This window comes from Nestor notabilis, unplaced genomic scaffold (assembly GCF_000696875.1).
Source record: "Nestor notabilis isolate BGI_N333 unplaced genomic scaffold, ASM69687v1 scaffold4352, whole genome shotgun sequence".
Lineage (NCBI taxonomy): Eukaryota > Metazoa > Chordata > Aves > Psittaciformes > Psittacidae > Nestor > Nestor notabilis.
The window spans coordinates 43512-62753 of NW_009919558.1; the positions used below are offsets into that span (position 1 = coordinate 43512).

General features: G+C 36.7%; 1 protein-coding gene across 1 annotated transcript in view; it reads right to left on the bottom strand.

Annotated features, from left to right (window-relative positions):
- The window catches only part of PAM (peptidylglycine alpha-amidating monooxygenase), a 65383-nt gene that overhangs the window by 19681 nt on the left and 26460 nt on the right, over positions 1–19242 (bottom strand). Inside the window, exons 12-13 of the mRNA XM_010010276.1 lie at positions 16844–17031; positions 16086–16157 (exon numbers count right to left, since the gene is read on the bottom strand). Of these exons, the coding sequence (XP_010008578.1) occupies positions 16086–16157; positions 16844–17031 (260 nt within the window). The remainder of the gene's footprint in view (positions 1–16085; positions 16158–16843; positions 17032–19242) is intronic.

The window sequence follows — 19242 nt, forward strand, 5'->3', positions numbered from 1 at the left end:
GAAAACTTAAATATTAAATCATCAGTGTTTTATTAGAAAATGCATAACAAAAAACTGAATCACTAAACCAACTATATATCAGAAGTGGTTGATTCATGACTTTTTTTTTTTAAAGAGTTTTTAACGCTAAGAAAAGAAACACAGGGAAGGAAGAAAAACAGCAATGAGAAACAAATATAAGAGTAATTCTGTGAAGTTTGCCTATGACAATTCTTATGGCCACTGGAGAGCCATAGCTAGTTCTGGAGAGTGTTCATAGCCTAATCCAAGCATTATAGGCATGAACACAACATAGATGTCTAAATCTGATAAAAGGAATGAAGAAAAATAGAGTATCTGTCACTGTTTATGCTGTAGTACACTTTTTAAAAGAATAAATACTAGATAGTTTTTGAATAACACAAATCTGACTTTCACACTAAGTCAACAGCACAGGATTTAGCAAGTGAACCACTGCTAAGAAGTCAGTTACTTCTTGTTTTTCTTAAAGCATAAAAAACCTGAATGGAGACAAATTTAGTTTTAACTTAAAGATTAAAATTAAAACCATAAAAAGACCTTTACTTTCACCTCTGTTTTATGTAAAAACAGACTTACTGTGATTAAGGCACAAACAGCCCCAAATTTGAAAAGCTTGTATGTAGAGTGTTGGCTACAAGGATTAATTCTCACAAATAGACTGCTTAGATACTATTTGGAAAAGGTTGAACTGGGTTGCTCTGGCAGTATTAAGAAACAATGGAACAATATTCCCCAAAATAAGAAAATGTAATGGCAAGGCAAATGTCACTATCTGATGAAAGAAAAAAAACCAGATCCCAAAATGCTTTCTACATGCTAGGAAATCCATCACTCCTCCTTTTCAGAAATTAATTTGTTCAGCACAAGTCAAGTATTTCTGAAAAGCAAACCCTGTATGAGGGTATATAAAGTCAAGCTGAAGGTGAACAGAAGGCAATTTCTTTGCAGTTATGTGAACCTGGATCTGTTCCACTAGTATTCGATGTATTTGGCAGCATTGTGCTGCACTTTGCAGCTTGCAGTTCACCCAAAGTTTGTGTGTTTTGCTGTGATCCTAAACACTGACTCCTGGGGTACCATCCAGGCAGGTGAAATACATGTCCTCATTCACAAAAAGCCAGGGTATTAGGGCTTGGAAACAAGGCAGATCACAGACCTCAACACACAGCACCCAGGGAGTTTGAAAGGGTTTAGCTGGAAGTGATCTTCAAATGAAAGGAAAGATGAAATGGGAAACAATGTTGACAATCTTCAGGTCAACCCAGCTGTTCTGATAAGCATCTTCCCCACCACTTCCACTTCACTTAGAAGAGATGTAGTCTGAGGGATTGTCCTGGGTTCAGCTACAGCAGTCATTTTTTCTCCTTCTTAGTAGCTGGTGCAGTGCTGTGTTTTTGACTTTCAGTCTGGGAACAATGCTGATAACACCGATGTTTTTAGTTGTTGCTAAGTAATGTTTACTCTGACCAAGGACTTTCTCAGTCTCATGCTCTGCCAGGGAGGAGGGGAAGCCAGGAGGAAGCAGAGGCAGGACACCTGACCCAAACTGGCCAAAGGGCTATTCCATACCACAGCACGTCATGCCCAGTATAGAAACTGGGGGGAGTCACCCGGAAGGCCCAGATCGCTGCTCGGGTCGGGCTGGGTATCGGTCGGCGGGTGGTGAGAGGTTGTGTCCTTTTCCCTTGTTATTCCTCTTATCATTATTATTGGTAGCAGTAGTGGTTTGTATTATACCTTAGTTACTGGAGAGCTGTTATCTCAACTCGTGGGAGTTACATTCCTTCGATTCTCCTCCCCATCCCTCCGGGAGCGGGGGGAGGAAGGAAAAGGGGGGGAGTGAGCGAGCGACTGCGTGGTTCCAAGTTGCCGGCTGGGCTTAAACCACGACAGGGATAACAGCAAGGATGGGGTAGGGGGGAAACCATTTTCTACAATCTACACAGGGGAAAGATAAAACCAGCACTGAAAACCTGCCACAGGCTAGGAGACACCTTACCTTTGTAGCTTTAGATACCATAGCTATAGTAGGTGATAGGGAAACTTTTTAGGCTAACATGAAAACACAAACCTAAGACTGTCAACTGCAGTGAATCAAAGACAGTAATCAGAAACTTCTAACACAAGGAATCTACTCTCTAGCAATCTTAGGTGAACAAAAGTTCCAAGGTAAAAGAAAAAGATTGTACATGTTAATACTTCTGTACAGTTCAGTTGGTCACAACAGGTGCAGTACCAGGTATATGTATGGACATTACGGTTCTGAAAGGAATAAAAGGATGGAAATCCAGTGCCTACTTCCTCACTTGCTCATCTCAATCAGCCTAAGTTAACTTGCAGAAAACTGTTACAGTGCCACTTGTCCTGTGAGCTTTTTCCTATAAAAGCTAGAAAAATTAAAAGGCTAAACACAGTAAACCTAAATTTTGGCCTCTAAAAATTCAGTCTCTCAAAAGTCACGTACTATAAAATACAAAATGTATATATGTCCCGGCTTCAGCTGTAACAGTTATTTTTCTCGCTCTTATTAGCTGGTGCAGTGCTGTGTTTTGGCTTTAGTCTAATATTAGATAATCTAATACTGATAACACACCGACGTTTTAGTTGTTGCTCAGTAATGCTTACTCCGACCAAGGACTGTTCAGTCTCTCATGCTCTGCAACTGAGGAGGTGCACAAGAAGCTGGGAGGAAGCAGAGACAGGACACCTGACCCAAACTGGCCAAAGGGGTATTCCATACCACAGCACGTCATGCCCAGTACATAAACTGGGGGGAGTTACCCAGAAGGCCCAGATCGCTGCTCGGGTCGGGCTGGGTATCGGTCGGTGGGGGATGAAGGGTTGTGTCCTCTCCCCTTGTTATTTCCATTATCATTATTATTATTGGTGATAACAGCAGTGGTTTGTATTATACCTTGGTTACCAGACTGCTCTTCTCTCAACCTGTGGGGTTTACATTCTTTTGATTCTCCTCCCCATCCCGCCCAAAGGGGAGTGGAGAGGAAGAAAGAGGGGAGTGAGCGAGCAGCTGCGTGGTTCTGAGTTACCAGCTGGGCTTAAACCATGACAATATGCTTAAAGGACTAAAAGATCTCTGATCAAAACAATACAATGAATGGACAGTGAAATACAGTCTAATCACAAGAACTCCAGCCCCTACACAACCTTCAGATTTTCCCCCACTTTTCCAAAATTGGTTTATTATTGTTATCTTTTCTTTTCCGTTTGCAAGTCTCACATGAAATTACTTTGATACAGGTTTATGTGAAGGCAACTAGCTTCTTACAAAAATGTACTAAATTTCACTTCATTTATCTAAGAACAATTATTAATTACCTACAAAACTAAGCGGTCCATGGAACAGTTATACAAGACACCAAAGAAAATTACTTTTCCCCATTAAAATATCTTACAATTACTTAAAATGTAGATATAATCAGCAGTTTCACTGTAAATGAGATTTCTATACAGATCTACCTTGTGATTTAGAGTAATTTCTTCATCAGTAAAACCGTAAAGAATTACACAGATTTAGAGCATGGAAATCAGCCTCTAACCTCTTCAGAAGTGAAAGAATAAAGCCTTATTTATTGGCAAAACCGCAATTTTGCTGTGCAGAAATCCCTGGAAGCTCTTGCTAGCTTTTAGCACTACAAATTTCAGTCATGCTGTGTTTACTCTCTGCCAGAGTAGTCATTTAAATCTTGATAAAACTCCTGCAGAAAGGAGTTTTAAAAACTGAAAAATCGCACTGTCTGCCTACAATTGTACTGGTTGCAGTGATGCTGAACAACCTGACTGATTAGAGACCAGTCTCATGGTAGGAAGATAGCAACAGTGCAGGAAAAGCAGTAGTAAAAGGCTGTAACATTTAAAACAACCTTACTTTACGTATTAGTCACTTGCTCTTTCAGGCCAGTTACATGTTTAAAATTGTAATATTTGTAAGACTAAAAATATTAAGCTATTTTAATTCCAGTAATTTTTAAACAGTTAAATGAAATTAATTTAACCAGTCTTGTCCTAAAAAATACTGAGATTTTTTTTTAAATTCAATACAGTAAAGGATTTATATGTAGGGTAAAAATGTTTTTATTAAATCAAGACAAGTTAAAACACTTTATGTTCCACTTCTTCCATTTGAAGAGGAAAACTCTGTTTTGGAAGGTTCTGTTCTTCTGATACGTAAATACTTCTGCAAACAGGAACTAAAGAAGTTCTTAAAGATTTTATATAAAAGTTCTTTTGCCAAAAGATGGCGCTGAGGGCTTCTGCTGTTCAGAACTTCTGTAGTTAGAAGTATCATAAACATTAAAAAAAACCCAACCAAACAATGCTAATTAAGATAATTTCACTTTTCCTTTTTGCTGCAACTCAAAACTGCATCATTTGAAAGTCCCTTAATTATTCCTCCACCAACAAATTCCCCCCAAAGCAAATATATAGCTACTAAAGTAGCCAAGCAAATGCTTCCTGTAGTTAGAATTCATGCCATACAATGTGTCAACTAAGCTGTTTATTCAGTTCACTCATACTCCTGCCTTTGGACCAGTTAGAACAGAAAGGAAATGCCTTCTTTCCCCTCTACACACCACATGCTCTTAGTCTGAACTGAGCAAACTGCTTTTGCAGGTATGTTACACACGTTCCTCTTCCAAGCATTTAATTCCAGTGTCACTTATGGAATTATTTATGATTTACAATCATGTCAGGCACATGGTAACATCCCACCTATTTCCGCACCTTTGCCAGTAACTTGACAGGCTCTCATTTTACTGACTAGCATAACACAACATAACAGGAAGTCCTCACCTTTGGTTTTCTGTTAAATACAAACCCAGAGTTTTGCTGAATTTGAATACTATGACAGAATCTCACATAAGTGGAGACAATTTTGAACTGAAGTAAAAATCAAATGGATGGTATGTATTTGTGTACGACAGTACTTGGAAACATCAAACTGTCTGGTTGCACCATAAAAGCAACTGTGCTGCTACAGCTTTCGCATACAGATGACTTTCATGCATATATACCAGGTTCTGAGATATCCGTCACATGCTGCATTATCTGTCTTTCCACATTAGCAAGTAAGACTAAGCACAATCAATATCACAGAGACCAAAATGCAAGTAAAACAAACACAATACATGGCTTCTGCTGTCATAGAAACCTGAAGGGAATGAATTATAATCTTAGTATAATAAAACAGCCTACCCAAGAATTTTTGGATAGCCAAGCCCAACTTATTGAAATAAATATGCAGAGACTTTACTTCTCAAGAATTTTTCAGGATTAACTACCACACTTTCTGAATGAGAGGAAAAACATCTGACAGAACTACATCAATAAATTTTATTAAATCCTGTATCTGACAAGCCAAGGTAATCAGAAAACTCAAATTGCATTAATTACCCTACTGATAATTTCATAGCAGTTATTTGTATTAAAAAAATCATTAATTCATTTCCCTGTGTTTACGTTGTTTTAGCACAATTGATACAAAACCATTAATTAAAAATCCTGAGAGTAGAAAAAAATATTCTGTGGTCCAAAAAGTACTGGTATTGTGCCATTGATACACATTTTTTCTTCACAGACAGAAGGGAAAGAACCCCACTGAAATACCTTTAAAATAAAGGGAAAACATTTCCATAATTAGGAAAACTGTCATGAAAATACTTCCAAGTATCAATTGATATTCCCTTCAGATTTTGCTAATGTGGATCACAGCTCTTACATTGCATTTAACTGGATAAAATTAACCCCTAACCCACCTCCTGTATGTTCTTTTTCCCAGCTTTCCTCACCATGTTCAGACTGAATTCTGTCTCTGACAAGATTAGTACTGTCCCTCTCGTCATGATTTGTGATCTCTCTGGCAAGGTCCTTCTTTTGGACTACATTAGCAATCTCAGCTACAAGATCTGATTCTGCCTTTTCTGTAGGGTTATGCTTATACACATGCACAACATCTTCCCTTTCTCCTAGTAGTTTGGAAAGGAGTGAATAGAAATCGCCTGTATAGGAAAGAGAAAAGATAAGAGGAAAGGAGGGAAAAAACAATTATAACAGATAGTGTAATTTTAGACAGCTTCAGCAAAGTATAATGTAACAAAGTTATTCAAACAGTCTTCGTCAAAAGTAGTATAAAAGAGAATTGTTTCAGCCTCGGGAATTGAATGAGCCAAGTCTCTGGTATGAAAAGATAATGTCAAATCTTTATTAACTTTAATTTACATATAAACACCCACTTTTACTTCAAACTCTAGCATGAAAAGATCATCACCTCTGCACAGATGTTCTTGGGAACAAGATAAAAAATAAAAGTATGCAAATTTCAGTAAAAGAATATTTATGATGGAATTATCTGGATTTGCCAGGCTACTACAGACTTACCTTATTTTTATAAAACAAAGAGGTAAAAATTCTAGAGGTTTACTAATTTGTTAACTTATAAAGAAAACAATAGACCGTCATGATGCATTTCAAAATAGGTTTCTTTACAATCTGTCCTCGTATTAGAAGCTCAGGCTGTGAGAAAACAAACCTTCACCTTGCAGACAGATTCTATAGAGCATACCGTAAAAAGCAGACACACTGGTATGAACAGTGATCTATTACATTTTCATTTATTAATTTAGTCTGGGCCCTGTCCCTTTTCTTCCTCCAAATCATAAAACTCCTTAGACACAGTATTATCTGGCAACGCATCCAATAGTATTTTCTCAAGCTTCTTGCTAGTAACACAGTTATGACTATAGCTTTCTCAGACACCAATATGCTTTTCAGTACATTTCAGAACAGTAGCTCAAAGCAAACAACCAAACATTAGGCATGCAAATTCCAGAACCAAAACTTTCTTCACAAAATATTCAAACCACCCAAACAGGTTTTGATGAAGTCAAATGTTCAATTCTTTCTGCAGAATTAAATAAAGTGATGACATGGTAAGTATATCCCTCTCCTGGGATTCTATGCTAACGAGCAGGTACCAAACTTGTTGGAATTTATTCACCAAATATCTTGGCTGCCTGAAACTATTATCAACTCTTTCAAATAGAACTGACAATTTGAATGGAGACATCCAGTATGCTTTAAGGTTTAATGCAGTAGGTTTTCTTTTATTTAATTTTAAGTACAAATCACTCATAATCAAGAGTTTGTATTATTTTATGACAGGTTATATGGTACATTCCTTAGAAAAACGAAACTACAACTAGTAACGCTTTCACCAAAGCAACCTAGCCAGAACCAGATCCATCATTTGCAGCCTGGGACAGAGGAAATTAAGTCTTTTGGAAATGACCCTAAGAGGATCTGGCATGTTTATAAACAGCCCTAATTCAATGATTTTGAGTTGGATTCCATTCCTTGCCCTTGAAAATTAAATATCCCAGATGAAATCTTCTGTCAGAAAATAATTACTGAAGTAACAGAGCCAATTTCAATGAAATGAACAAAGCAAATTAGGTAAGAGAGAGATCTGATAAGCTATATAACAAACAAGATTTTTTTTCTTGAAATACAGTTACGAAGCTAGAATGCTTCATAATCCCATCATTCAACTACTCCAACTACCTGTTCAGAACAAATCCAAATATCAAAAAAGTATGACAGAAGTCTTGTATACAAACAATATTTGTTCTGAGAAAGGTTTATAACTACATTAATCAGGTTCAGTAGTCTCTACTTAAAGCACCCAAGAACTGGTGCTGATGTAGAAACATAGCTATAATTTCCTTTAGTCGGGAAAGATTCAGTATTAAAATACTCTCCGTGGGCCTTAACTATACTTCGCACCATTTTAAAAATTCAGCAAAGTTCATATGTGCAAATGTTTTGGTGGTATCCACGGCTGCAGACCTGCAGATGAGCCAAGCCCACTGACTCCCCTACATGCAATGAGAGAGGTCTGAATGGTAAAAGCAGTGCTCTGCCTAATGTAAATGTGAAAAATCTCCCTAAACCAGCAAGTTTCGTTCTACTTTAAACTGCAGACCTTTTAAAGGAAGTTCAGTGATCTTTGCCCAGTTTACTCTTTCCTAAGCCTGTATCAGCAGTCTGATCAATTTACTTGTAATTTTTGGTCACAAAAAGAAAAGCTACAATTTATGTAAAGGTTTCAGACCCCTAACTCACAACCCATATGCTCATTCTATTTGAACAACAACAACAAAAAAAAAAGCCAGCTTCCTGCTTCAGCCAAAACCACTGCATACTACCTCTGTTGTGCAATGGTTGCCATGAATAATTAACTCACCCTCTGCAACAGATATTGCTCATTGATTTAAAAAACCAAATAAAGTAGTGGTTCATTTTATCTGTCTGAAAGCAGCTTCTCTTACTACACAAGAAACTGCTATGACATAGGACTCAGTGGAGAAGAAGAAGGAAAGAGAGCAGGAGTATCCAACTTAAGAACAACAAAAGCCCTGGGAACAATTTTTAGGACAAGGTGCTTTCATAGAGAATTCCAGTGACTCTTATGGGGGCTATTAACCAGGCACGCCACTCCAAGTAGGCTGACCAGTTCTGATTTTCTTCTAGTACTGAGCCTATGATCATAAGATATATGAGGAACTTTCAGAACGTGGAGTAAAGTGGTTCGAGTACATCCCTGTCATTACCTATATATGACGCATTTTCCAGGTTCAGCTTGTCCTATTAGTGCTTTCATTAAGCAGAGGTGTTGTAACCACAACAGTTAAGAATATTTAGGAACTGAAAGTATAAAAAGTGGTGTGCCTCAGAAAGCAAAAGTGGTCTCAAGTGCAGCTGCTCTGAAAATGTGATCTTTAAGTAACTGTGTTTGAGAAAATGAATATCAAATCTCTACACCTAACCTATCAGGGCACTTCCCTCTATGTAATACACTAAAAGATGATTGGCTACAAATACCTATAGTTTCTTCTATTCTGGAGGAAGTGATAGCTGTCAAGACCAACATTTCCAGAATGAAACAATGCACAAGCATATTCCGGTAAATTTAATACTTAATTACTCCAGTGGCTCTATTCTAATTTCTAATTAGGAAAATTCTTTTACAGAACAGTGTTTTGAAAACAGTCATACAAACAAGTAAAGACACTGGCAACTTTCACTGCAAACCATGAGCTGAACCTCACCTGATCTCAATAAAAGATCAGATTAGTTTATGGTTAATAAAACAGTGCAGTCTTTTGACCACCAAGTTCTGGGCAGAATCCCAGTGGTGTTGAACTATCCATGTGTAAAACCAGTCCTCTTTTCCCAGCTTTAAAACACGATTTCCCCTGCCTGCATCGAGTAGTCGCTGTCCGTGGTCCTTACTCAGCACGCCACCATATTGCTGGAAGTACCAGCTTCCAGCCTGGTTGAAGTATCTATCATGGTGCTGCAGGATCAAGCTATCAGACAGATGGGAAGTTCAGCTATAGTGAGCCTGTCCAGAGAGCTTGAATGTGTAGCTGTTAAGATATATATGTGAAAACTCATTTTACTGCATTTTAGAAAAAGAAGCAAGAACACTTTAGTGGTGTCTGGGAATTGTCATCTCCAGAGTATGCAGTTGTGTCATAATGCCTGTACAGTTTCACTCTGACAGTTCAGAGAGGCTCCCCAGTCTGGTGTTTCAGACTTTTGTTAGGAATCAGACTGAACAGGATTTGAAACATGAAGCTGCTGCTGCAGCCTACTAACAAAATGATGTCTTAGCAGGAAATAACCAGAAACTGAGGGGTTAAGAGCAAAAATCTAGCAAGCAGTCCTCCGTGTTGACAGGGGAGTGGTACTGCAAAGTTTATCTGTGTTGCTGCAGCTCAGCTGCTGTGAATGCTTGTATTGAAAGTCCCGTCTCGAGCATGTCTGATCTGACATGGAGCCAGTATGTTGGTCATTCCAAATTTGTGTCTGAGTCCTGCTGTGATTGTACCTAGACACAAGTTTTCATAGTTAACTTTGGGTTACCTAATTATCTCTGAATTAAGCGTACTCTGAGACTGCATGTTTCTGTCTTACCAGGATGTGCTTCTGGCACGCTCCTGTGTTCATATGGTAAAAACAGTCAGTGATTTGACTTTTCATAAGTTCTAAAATCAGGGTCCAAATAATGTAGAATCCAACTATTTCACCTCATCTTAACTCCCAGGTGACGACTGTGTAATACGTTACGAGTCATATCACAGAATTTGTATTTTAGCAGAACTATCTTCCTGATGAAAATATGTAAATTTGGCTGCAAATATCACCTTTAAGACTGTGCCATCATAAACAAATACCTTCAAAATAAACATTTATCAAAACCAATAGTTTAATTTTCTTTGCCTTCTTTGGCTCCTAGATGAAGCTACAAAGCTCATTCTAACAGGCATACACAAGGTAACATTGCCGGTAGAAAAGTGGAGGATAAAGGCACGGAAAGAAATGCAGAAGTGAATGAAAGCTGATGTTTATTTATTTGAAATGGCATTGGACACAGTTTCATGTAATAAGCCAAAATAACTTTCAAAATGGCTTCTAGTCTGCCATTATTTTTCATTCAAGTCCTACCATACTGATTTAACCTGTTGTTTTGATGAAAGCATTGGAAGATTCCTGAGAACCAAAATACAGTAAGTAAAGCTGTCTTCTTTTTAAAGGGATTTCAGGGGTTGGGGGAAGGAGGCACAGATATGAAGAAATGAAAAGAGTTAAGCTGCTCTATAGATTCTTGGTCACCATCACTGTGCCCTAAGTGACGTGCACTTATAGCACCGCGAAGCTGACATGTTTGAAGAACAAGAACTTTATCTGCTCTCAAGGCATTTCTAAGCAGCTTACAGAGATAAAAAGAAAAAAGATCTGATGATTTTCTCATATGCCTGGTCTTAATCTAAAAATGTCTGTAACACCCCATTCTAGGCACCCCACATCAATATTGGGAAGTGTATTTGTCTTCTGTTTCCAGCCTCATCCTTTATCAACCTGAGAAATTTTAACCACTTACCAAATTGAACTTCTCTCTTTACACACAAATTAGCAAAGGAAAATTATGACAAACTTATTTTAGAAATTTGTGTAAAAATACATCAAGTCCTACTGTTTGACACTGCTGCCATAGATTTGCCATGTAATACTGTTGCAGAAATATGCTTCTTAAGCTCCTTAATCAAGGATCTGTCTGCATTCTGCTTCTCCCTTTCTCTTCAACACCTATCATGTAAGAAGTTGTAGGCCATGTAAGCCTTCCTTCACATTTCCCCCTCCTTTTTTAATTTTTTCTTTTCTTTTTTTTTTTTTTTTTTTAAGGAGGAAGTAGAAGAGAGATGAGGCAGAAAGAGAACAAGATATACCTCCTCCTTTCAGTTAAATCAATCAGGAATTTCTACCCCAGACACAAAAAGCCTTGTTCGTTACATTTTTATTGTAATGAGCTTTTCACAGGAATGGACAACAGCGAAGTATGCAACACAGACATTTCAGTTTCTCAACTCACAGATTCAGCTACAGCCTAGCAAAATATTTCCAGTAGTGTAACAAATATGTTGTGCAAAATATTTATTTGTGTGGGTATTTGTGCGTACTCATGAGCAAATATAGCATACATACAACAACTGAAAATAATTAAAAGAAGTTTAGGCATCCAAGACGTAAAAAATAGCAGAATGATGTGTAACCCTAATTCAGCCTCCATTTTGTATGGATTATGATGTTAATTTTCCTTACAAAGAAACTTCCTCCCACAATCAATGGGCCATCGCTATATATTAATATTTAACCTCATTCAAATAAATCCCCTCCAAGCACTTCTGAAAAAACGTTTTAACTGAACAGAAAGACATCTCTTAGCATTTCTATTCCATTATCTCTGTTTATGAAACACTTACTTACACTAAATTAGCTTCATTATTACAGCCTGTACAATGAAATTAAGGTCCATAATTACTGCTACTTTGCTAAAGATTACAGTCAGAATGGTCATTTAGCATCTATTCATTCTGGATGTTCACCTAGAAATGTCTCAAAATGTGGTTTTACACGGTACTTAGCATTATATTTCACATCTTAAATTAAAGCCACATTTCCAGTCAATTTCAGCAGGAGCTGCGTATATGCAAGACTTGTTTTCAGTTATTTGTTTTGTCCATCCTCAAAGACTACAAAAACAGATCAGGAAATAAGACTTCTCAAGGGTACACAGCTACCAAGAACCATTCAGCCACTCTGTTCAGAGTCTAGAATAAAACTTTAAACAGAGAGCAACAAATTGCCTTAGCCCATTAAGTCATATTCTTTTCTTTTCTCTGTTTTCTATTTCACTCACTACATAGATTTGAATCTCTAGAACAACAAGTTAGAAGCCCAGGAAGGCGTTCTTCTGTTCAACATAATCTCACCACCAGGACAGCAATTCTATATTGAAGACTTAAAGCCCAGCTTCTGAATGCTGGACTTAAGCTGTAATATTATTTTAAATGCAGGAGGTTGAATGGAATTTCTGTTAAAACAATCAGTTGTGACACAAGCCTAGCTGGGACATTCTAAAAGAGAGATCTTAAGTTCACCCCTATTGAACTTCACTATTCACTTTCCTAGAACTACTGCTCATGGTAATCATTAAATAACGGGGGATGAAAGGGGAAAAAAACATATTGGCTGTTCAACTGACTAATACTGAAAGCAAAAGAATCACAGTTTAGACTCTCACTTCAGATTCTACCATCAGAGGCAAAAATGCATCTTTTTTGCTACTAGCTTCCCTAACCCAGACACAAGCATAAATGTACTTTTGTAAGTGCCACAGTAAACATTAATACCAGAGGACAAAAATCCCATCTATTTTCTCGTCCATGTATGTGTAAACACGTGTACACACATGCCCTTCTAAAACAGAAAATCAAATCTAATCTTTGATTTATAGTTTATATGCTGCAAGTGAATTTCCAATTCAAGCCAGCCTTGTTTTTTGTTTTTGTGTTAACAAATATCGTGCATCTGATTAACCATCACCTGTATATTCCTTGTTTGTTATTAAGAACCTATCCCTGCCTATAGGATTTATACAGCTTCCAGCTACAGCAGCAGCTGATTTTCTCAATAGTAAAGGCTGCTTTACTGTTTGCATAGCAAAACAGATCTTAAATGTATTACATTATGTCACAGACTTCAGCCAGGGAAGTGTTGAACAAACAGAATGAAACACATTTAGGCCTTCTTTTCATAGGTAAAGAAGAAGCATCTAGCAGACATGGTGAGCGATATGAACAGCTGATAAGTTTTTTCACTACTGTATCTATTGAATGCAATTTAATCAAGCTTCTATTGATGAACAAAAAAATAAAACATAAATCGTATTTGTTTTGCTAGAGACTTTGTGATTCAGCCGGAAAAGAAAACTCTCCAGTATGCACGTATGTCTAAATCAATTGCATATCCTACAGTAATTAACTTCCCATGAACAATTTATCTTCACCAAACAGTGATTCTGTTTCAAAAACAGAGGAATAACGAGGTCAGTTTCATTTAGGTAAGCTCAGTTTAATTTTAATACTACAGAGATTTAGCTTTGTCTTCATGCTGAGTGGTGGTTCACTTTGTGATGGTTACTACTTATTTTGATATATTTACATTGGTTATTAATGTGCCTCTGATAAGTGAAGGTGATGAAACTGAAAATTTAACATAAAAGCAATGATAACACCTGCAGGTGCCAGTATAATGAAAATGCCTGTGTGTAGCAGGAAGTACACCTTCTAAACCCATGCCCAGGCAATCATGTGATAGATACATTATTAGCAGGCAGGTACTTTCACATGGTGGGCTTTTTTGTTCTCCTTTCTTGAGGCAAGTGCTTTGACTTAATATTACTCACATCAGACTCCACCTGTGACCATGCCTCTACCCCCTAGATTTCTAAGGATGTCCAGGCTAATAGAACAAATAAACAACTATTTCAGTTTCAGTAAAATGACAGCGTTACTTCAGTCATCTGAAACAAAGGCGGGTAAAATTAAGTTGCTATAACATAGTGAGTCATAAAGTAAAAACATGAAAGATAAAAGACAGAATTATAGAAAAATTGTTTAAGTATTATCTTCAGAGCCAATCAAAGTCTGAATTTACTGACCAACATCTCAGCAGCAATAAAACTAATCAAAAGCCTGAGTTTTGGTGTATCTGTATTTTGTAGATAAGCTTATCATACAGAGTATGTCATGCCAGGACAAAAAGGGAAAAAATTATGTTTTAACCTTTACCTCAGTGAAAGCATGTATTTGCTTCTGTGCAACTCCGTCCAAACTGCAGAAATTTTCCTGTCACTGAGACCTTGTTCAAATTTCGTTGATACTAGCTAACTCACTAAAATTACTTGAGAAGATGGACAAATTGGCAATGCAATTACAGAAAAGCACTTTGCCCCACAAAAACGGACTCCAATTTGTGTGTAATTCTCATAGGCACATTTAACCACACCACTTTCAGCTCTTGGTATTCCGACTATATCTTACCAGGTACTCATGCACTCCTAGGACCAAAACCCACCTAAACAATCCACCCAGCTTTCCCTTTTGGAGACAAAAATAAAACCAAACCTGATCTAATTTTTCCATTTGCTTCGTTTGCTTACACACATATAATTCAACCGAAGTTAGAGCTTTATCAATGTAAAATTGAAGCTAGGCTCCTGTAAATGATGGGGAAGTTTATCTTAAGCTAACACTTAAGACATGAAATAAAACTGTCTCAAAGCAACTACTGTGTTTAAAGATTTCACATCATGAACCCAAGTAATTTCAAATAGACAAAACAATGCAGTGTGCTTCCATAAAAACAGATTAGATGAGGTTGTATACTAAACAGCGGTCTCAACAAACACAACTGCATTGCAGAAATACATTTGAAAGACAAATGAAAAAGTTTTTAAAAACAGGACCTTGTTTCAGCATTTTGTTTCAAACATTAACAAATTCAGTAAGACTCACACACAACAAGTTTGTCAACCAAACGCTAATGCACTTGTTAGTAACAAAGGTGGAGCAGCTTTTCAGCACAAATCTTGATCTTCATTTGCAAGCAGCTAGCTTACTCTGTTCTCGAATAGGCTTAAAAAAATAGAATTGTATTTCTTTCTTAAAAAATCCACCTTGAACTGAATAAGGTAAGCTTCAGATATGGAACTATAAATACTGTCTCTAGTATCTTAAAGTACTTTCAGTCAAGACACAGTTACACTCTAGAAGCTAGTTTTTAGGTAACCGTAACTTAATTATTTGAGTCAACTCTGCAAAATGGCATATAGAAAATCTAACCCTTATGGAGAAAAAAAAACAACCAAACCTCCAAACACTGTCCTAATCTTTTGCCTCATTAAAGGCAAAAGGAAATCTGCATTTTATTTATTTTGAATAAATTAGATGTCCGAACCATGTTTGAACCTCAACATGGTCTTCTCCTTTACATCAAGAAAAATCTTGATACTAAACGAGTATTTATCAAACGGCATATGACCCACAAAAACTTTAAAGTACAGTCTTATTTTAACATATGTCCCAAACCTATATAACATTCATCATATTTCTACCTTTATAACAGTCATGTTTTTTTGCCCTGCAACTAAATACACGCATTTTTGTGCAAGTTGTTACGTATGTATGCAAGTATACACAAATGTAGTGTAACATAGTATTGCCTAATACATACACAGTAATACAAACTGGGAAGTAGGGGAAGGACTAATAGCAGATAGTTACATACAGAATCTAGAGCAGTTACGTGCTATAGGACTACTTCTTCATGTCCATCCTTTATGATTACACTTACAGGTAAATTACAATCTTCTTCAGCAAATTAAACCAGGAACAGGAAAACCTAATGAGATTAAAATGCTCTGAAAAATTTTACCTACACAGCTAGATCAGCGGTAGACTAATTTTTTAAATTATTTCTTATACAGCATTCAATCATATTAGCTGTACAGAAGTTTGCAAATTGCATCAATTAAAGATAAACAATAAACCCTTCATAAGTCATTAACAATCAGGATATAATTTATCAGTATTTTACATTAGTGTATCCTGTACCTGACATAGAAATAAACAAGTACATACCCTGCTCCAAAATCTCTTCCTCTTCTTTTTTGACTTGCTGCAGCAAAGAACTTTTATCACTATCCTTGGTTTCTGAAAAATGGATGTAGGATATGATGTTAACCTCTGTGCGTGAATGGAATTTAGTATCTTCCAACTGGGAAAAAAAGCCCTTCTGAAATGAACACTTGGTATTTTTATCTATCTACAGTAGTTGTACCAAATAGTGCAGCAGTGAAACAACTGGAATAAAAAAATTAAGATTTGTATTTTGCTACACAGACACACCAGTCAGATTACTTCTGGGTAATACTGCTGCTAGAACTTAAATGCCTCCTAGTGTTCAATACAAACATTTGATTCCTTCCATAACAAGGCAGGGGATCCAGAAAACCGTGGAAATGTTATGATTCAATTTAGTAGGAAACAGAAGATAAAGCAAATACTAACAAAGTGTTAATATAAATGGTATCTGGCATAGAAAAGAGGTGTATACCCAATCTTTTGGGTACACAGCTCATGTAGCTATAAAAGTATGTTGGAAACTGAAAGGTGACAATAGAAAGAAACAGACAAAAGACTATGACAAATATTTCCAACAAAACCAAGAGTAGAATCCCATGACGGTCTATAATTAATGACTTGAATTTTATTCAGAATTGTATCTCATTTGTTTAATGAAAATTTAGCATATCAAAGCAACATAGACAAATGCATCAGTGAGCAAAAAAAGACTGGAATAAAATGGATTTTTTTCAAGTTTTGTAAGTTTTTTTCACCTTCATGGTGTCCATGTGTCATCTTTAGCATATCAGACATGATTGGAATAGGAACATTTGCCTCCTGTGGTATATTTCTGAACATCTCAGGGTTTGCATTCTGTGTGCAGGTCATATACGAGACTGCATGCTTGGCTTCCATATAGTACATAATGTAAAAATTACACATTTCATCATTGGCTGTTCCCCTACATAACACAGAAAAGGTGCAGTAGTTAGGAAAAAAGGAGCTGGACAGAGCTGTTATTCAATTAATCTAACTTGCTTAACAGAGTATTAAACAGAAGCGGCAATGACGTTTAGTAGAAGTCCCACACTAAAACATTTAATAGCTTCATTGCATCGAATATCATAAGTTTCTTCCAGTACAATACCAGGCTGCACAAAATCCCCAATTATCTCAGAAGTTTCTAACAATTTGGGTTTGATTCTACAGAAAATTGCATCAGCTGTTTGAACTGCTCTTCTTTCCATCTCCCCAGTATTATCCTCATACTCCCCAGCATGTCACCTACTATGGACGTGTTCTGGTAAAATATGACAGACCTGCACCATTCATCATGCCAGCATTCATATACTCCCCTCTCAATCTGGGGCAAATGTAATTTAAAATCATTGCAAATAATGTTTATGTTTCATTTCAGCAGATATCTTTTATGACAGCTTTTCCCCCATGTTCAAATGAATCCATTTATTGGCCAATCATACTGGTTCTAATGCAGCAGAACTTAATTCCATTACATATTAGGACACCATAAATATCTCTTAAAGAGAAGACGGCACTGCAATCTTGAGAATAACTTGATCACAAGCTTTGTAAGGAAGACATGAGTGCAAGAGGAATGACTAAACACTAGAAAAATTCCATTCTTTGATAAATGTTGTGCACGCACTTGAAACAGGAGAGGCTCTTCTGTACTGCTACATAATTCTGTCTTCAACAGAAAAAACAGCTGGTATGAGAAAAATTTTCTTCTGAAAAATACTACTTTGTAACACAGACAACACAGGGCCTCTCTGCAACTATGATCTGTTCCTGCTTTTTTCCTTTGCCTTATAGGTTGATATATTTTATTTACAGCTACAATTCTGACAATGGAATAAGCTAGAGCTGTAAAGAAAGGTTTGCAAAATAAAGGCTTTTACATTCAGATTTTTTAATTAGCTTTCACAATTAACGAGTGAGCCTGCATTCATAAAAAGTTACGGGGGTGGCCTATTAGCTGTTCGCAAAAGACGTCAGTGGTGACTTTTCCAGCAGCATCCCGCAGCATTCATTTATTCACCATAGCAACATTAATGACACCAGCCAGAGGGGAGATATGGGGAACAGGGGAGAATAGACTATTTCAAAGGGGAATTGGTATTTTTCCATGCATTGAAAATTTAGCATCTCTTGGAGACTACAAAAATCAGACTCTGACTGGGCAAGCTCTGGTTAACCTTTTAGAAAGCATTAACTTCACTGTTAGCCTCCCAATATCTGTTACTATAATTGCCTCCTCTTTAACACTCTAGTAGAAAAGGGGATGTGGAACTCACATGAACTCTGGTTCACCTGACACATTACTGTGTCTAAAGAATTCAAAGTTGGTCCTTTTAAATACTTACAGTTACAAAAAAGAAAAAAAACCAACCGAACTCCATCAACAACAGTTTTAGTAAATTCACAGAAAACTCAGAATCCTTCTATTAGATATATGAACTCCTGAGAAACCCTGTTTCATGAACAAGTTTAATCTCTCTACTGAGATGCAATACTGTGGTGCTCAGTGCATTAAAGGTCTCATCCCTTGGGGTGCTCCAACACATACTTCCAGAACAGAGAGACTTCTGCAGGTTATCTTCATACATTTATACATGCAGCAAATTCCAGTGCAAAGAACTGAAGCCACTTAAGAGAATATTTTTTTGAATATTGCATCTATTTTTATAGTTCTATTTGTCAACTTGATCTTGCAGAGCTCTGTCTGTCATCTTCAACTGAATAGCATCCCTGACACACACAGTTCAGATTTTCCTATTGATCATTATTAGTCATTTATGGTTTTGTTTTGATAAAAGCCTGTATATTTTTATATTGAAATAATGGTAACTTGTGTGTTATTCCAAATTTTTAAATTCAGATTTTATGATGGCTCAAAATTCATCAGAATTTTATAAATTTCCATGAATTTTCTTCTGAAATAATGAAGAGAAATTGTGATGCTTTATTGTTTTGTTTTAACAGTCAGTAACTTCAGCTTATTAAAAACAGATTTTTTTAGACTTGATGAGTCCTTTAAGTGTACATTAGCCCAACACCTGAGTAAGGTGCTTGACAGCATAGCTTCTGAAGACTTCAGCAAAGTGAGGGCAATGAATGTTGTGTAGAGTTAAATATTTAGCAGAGTAGACAG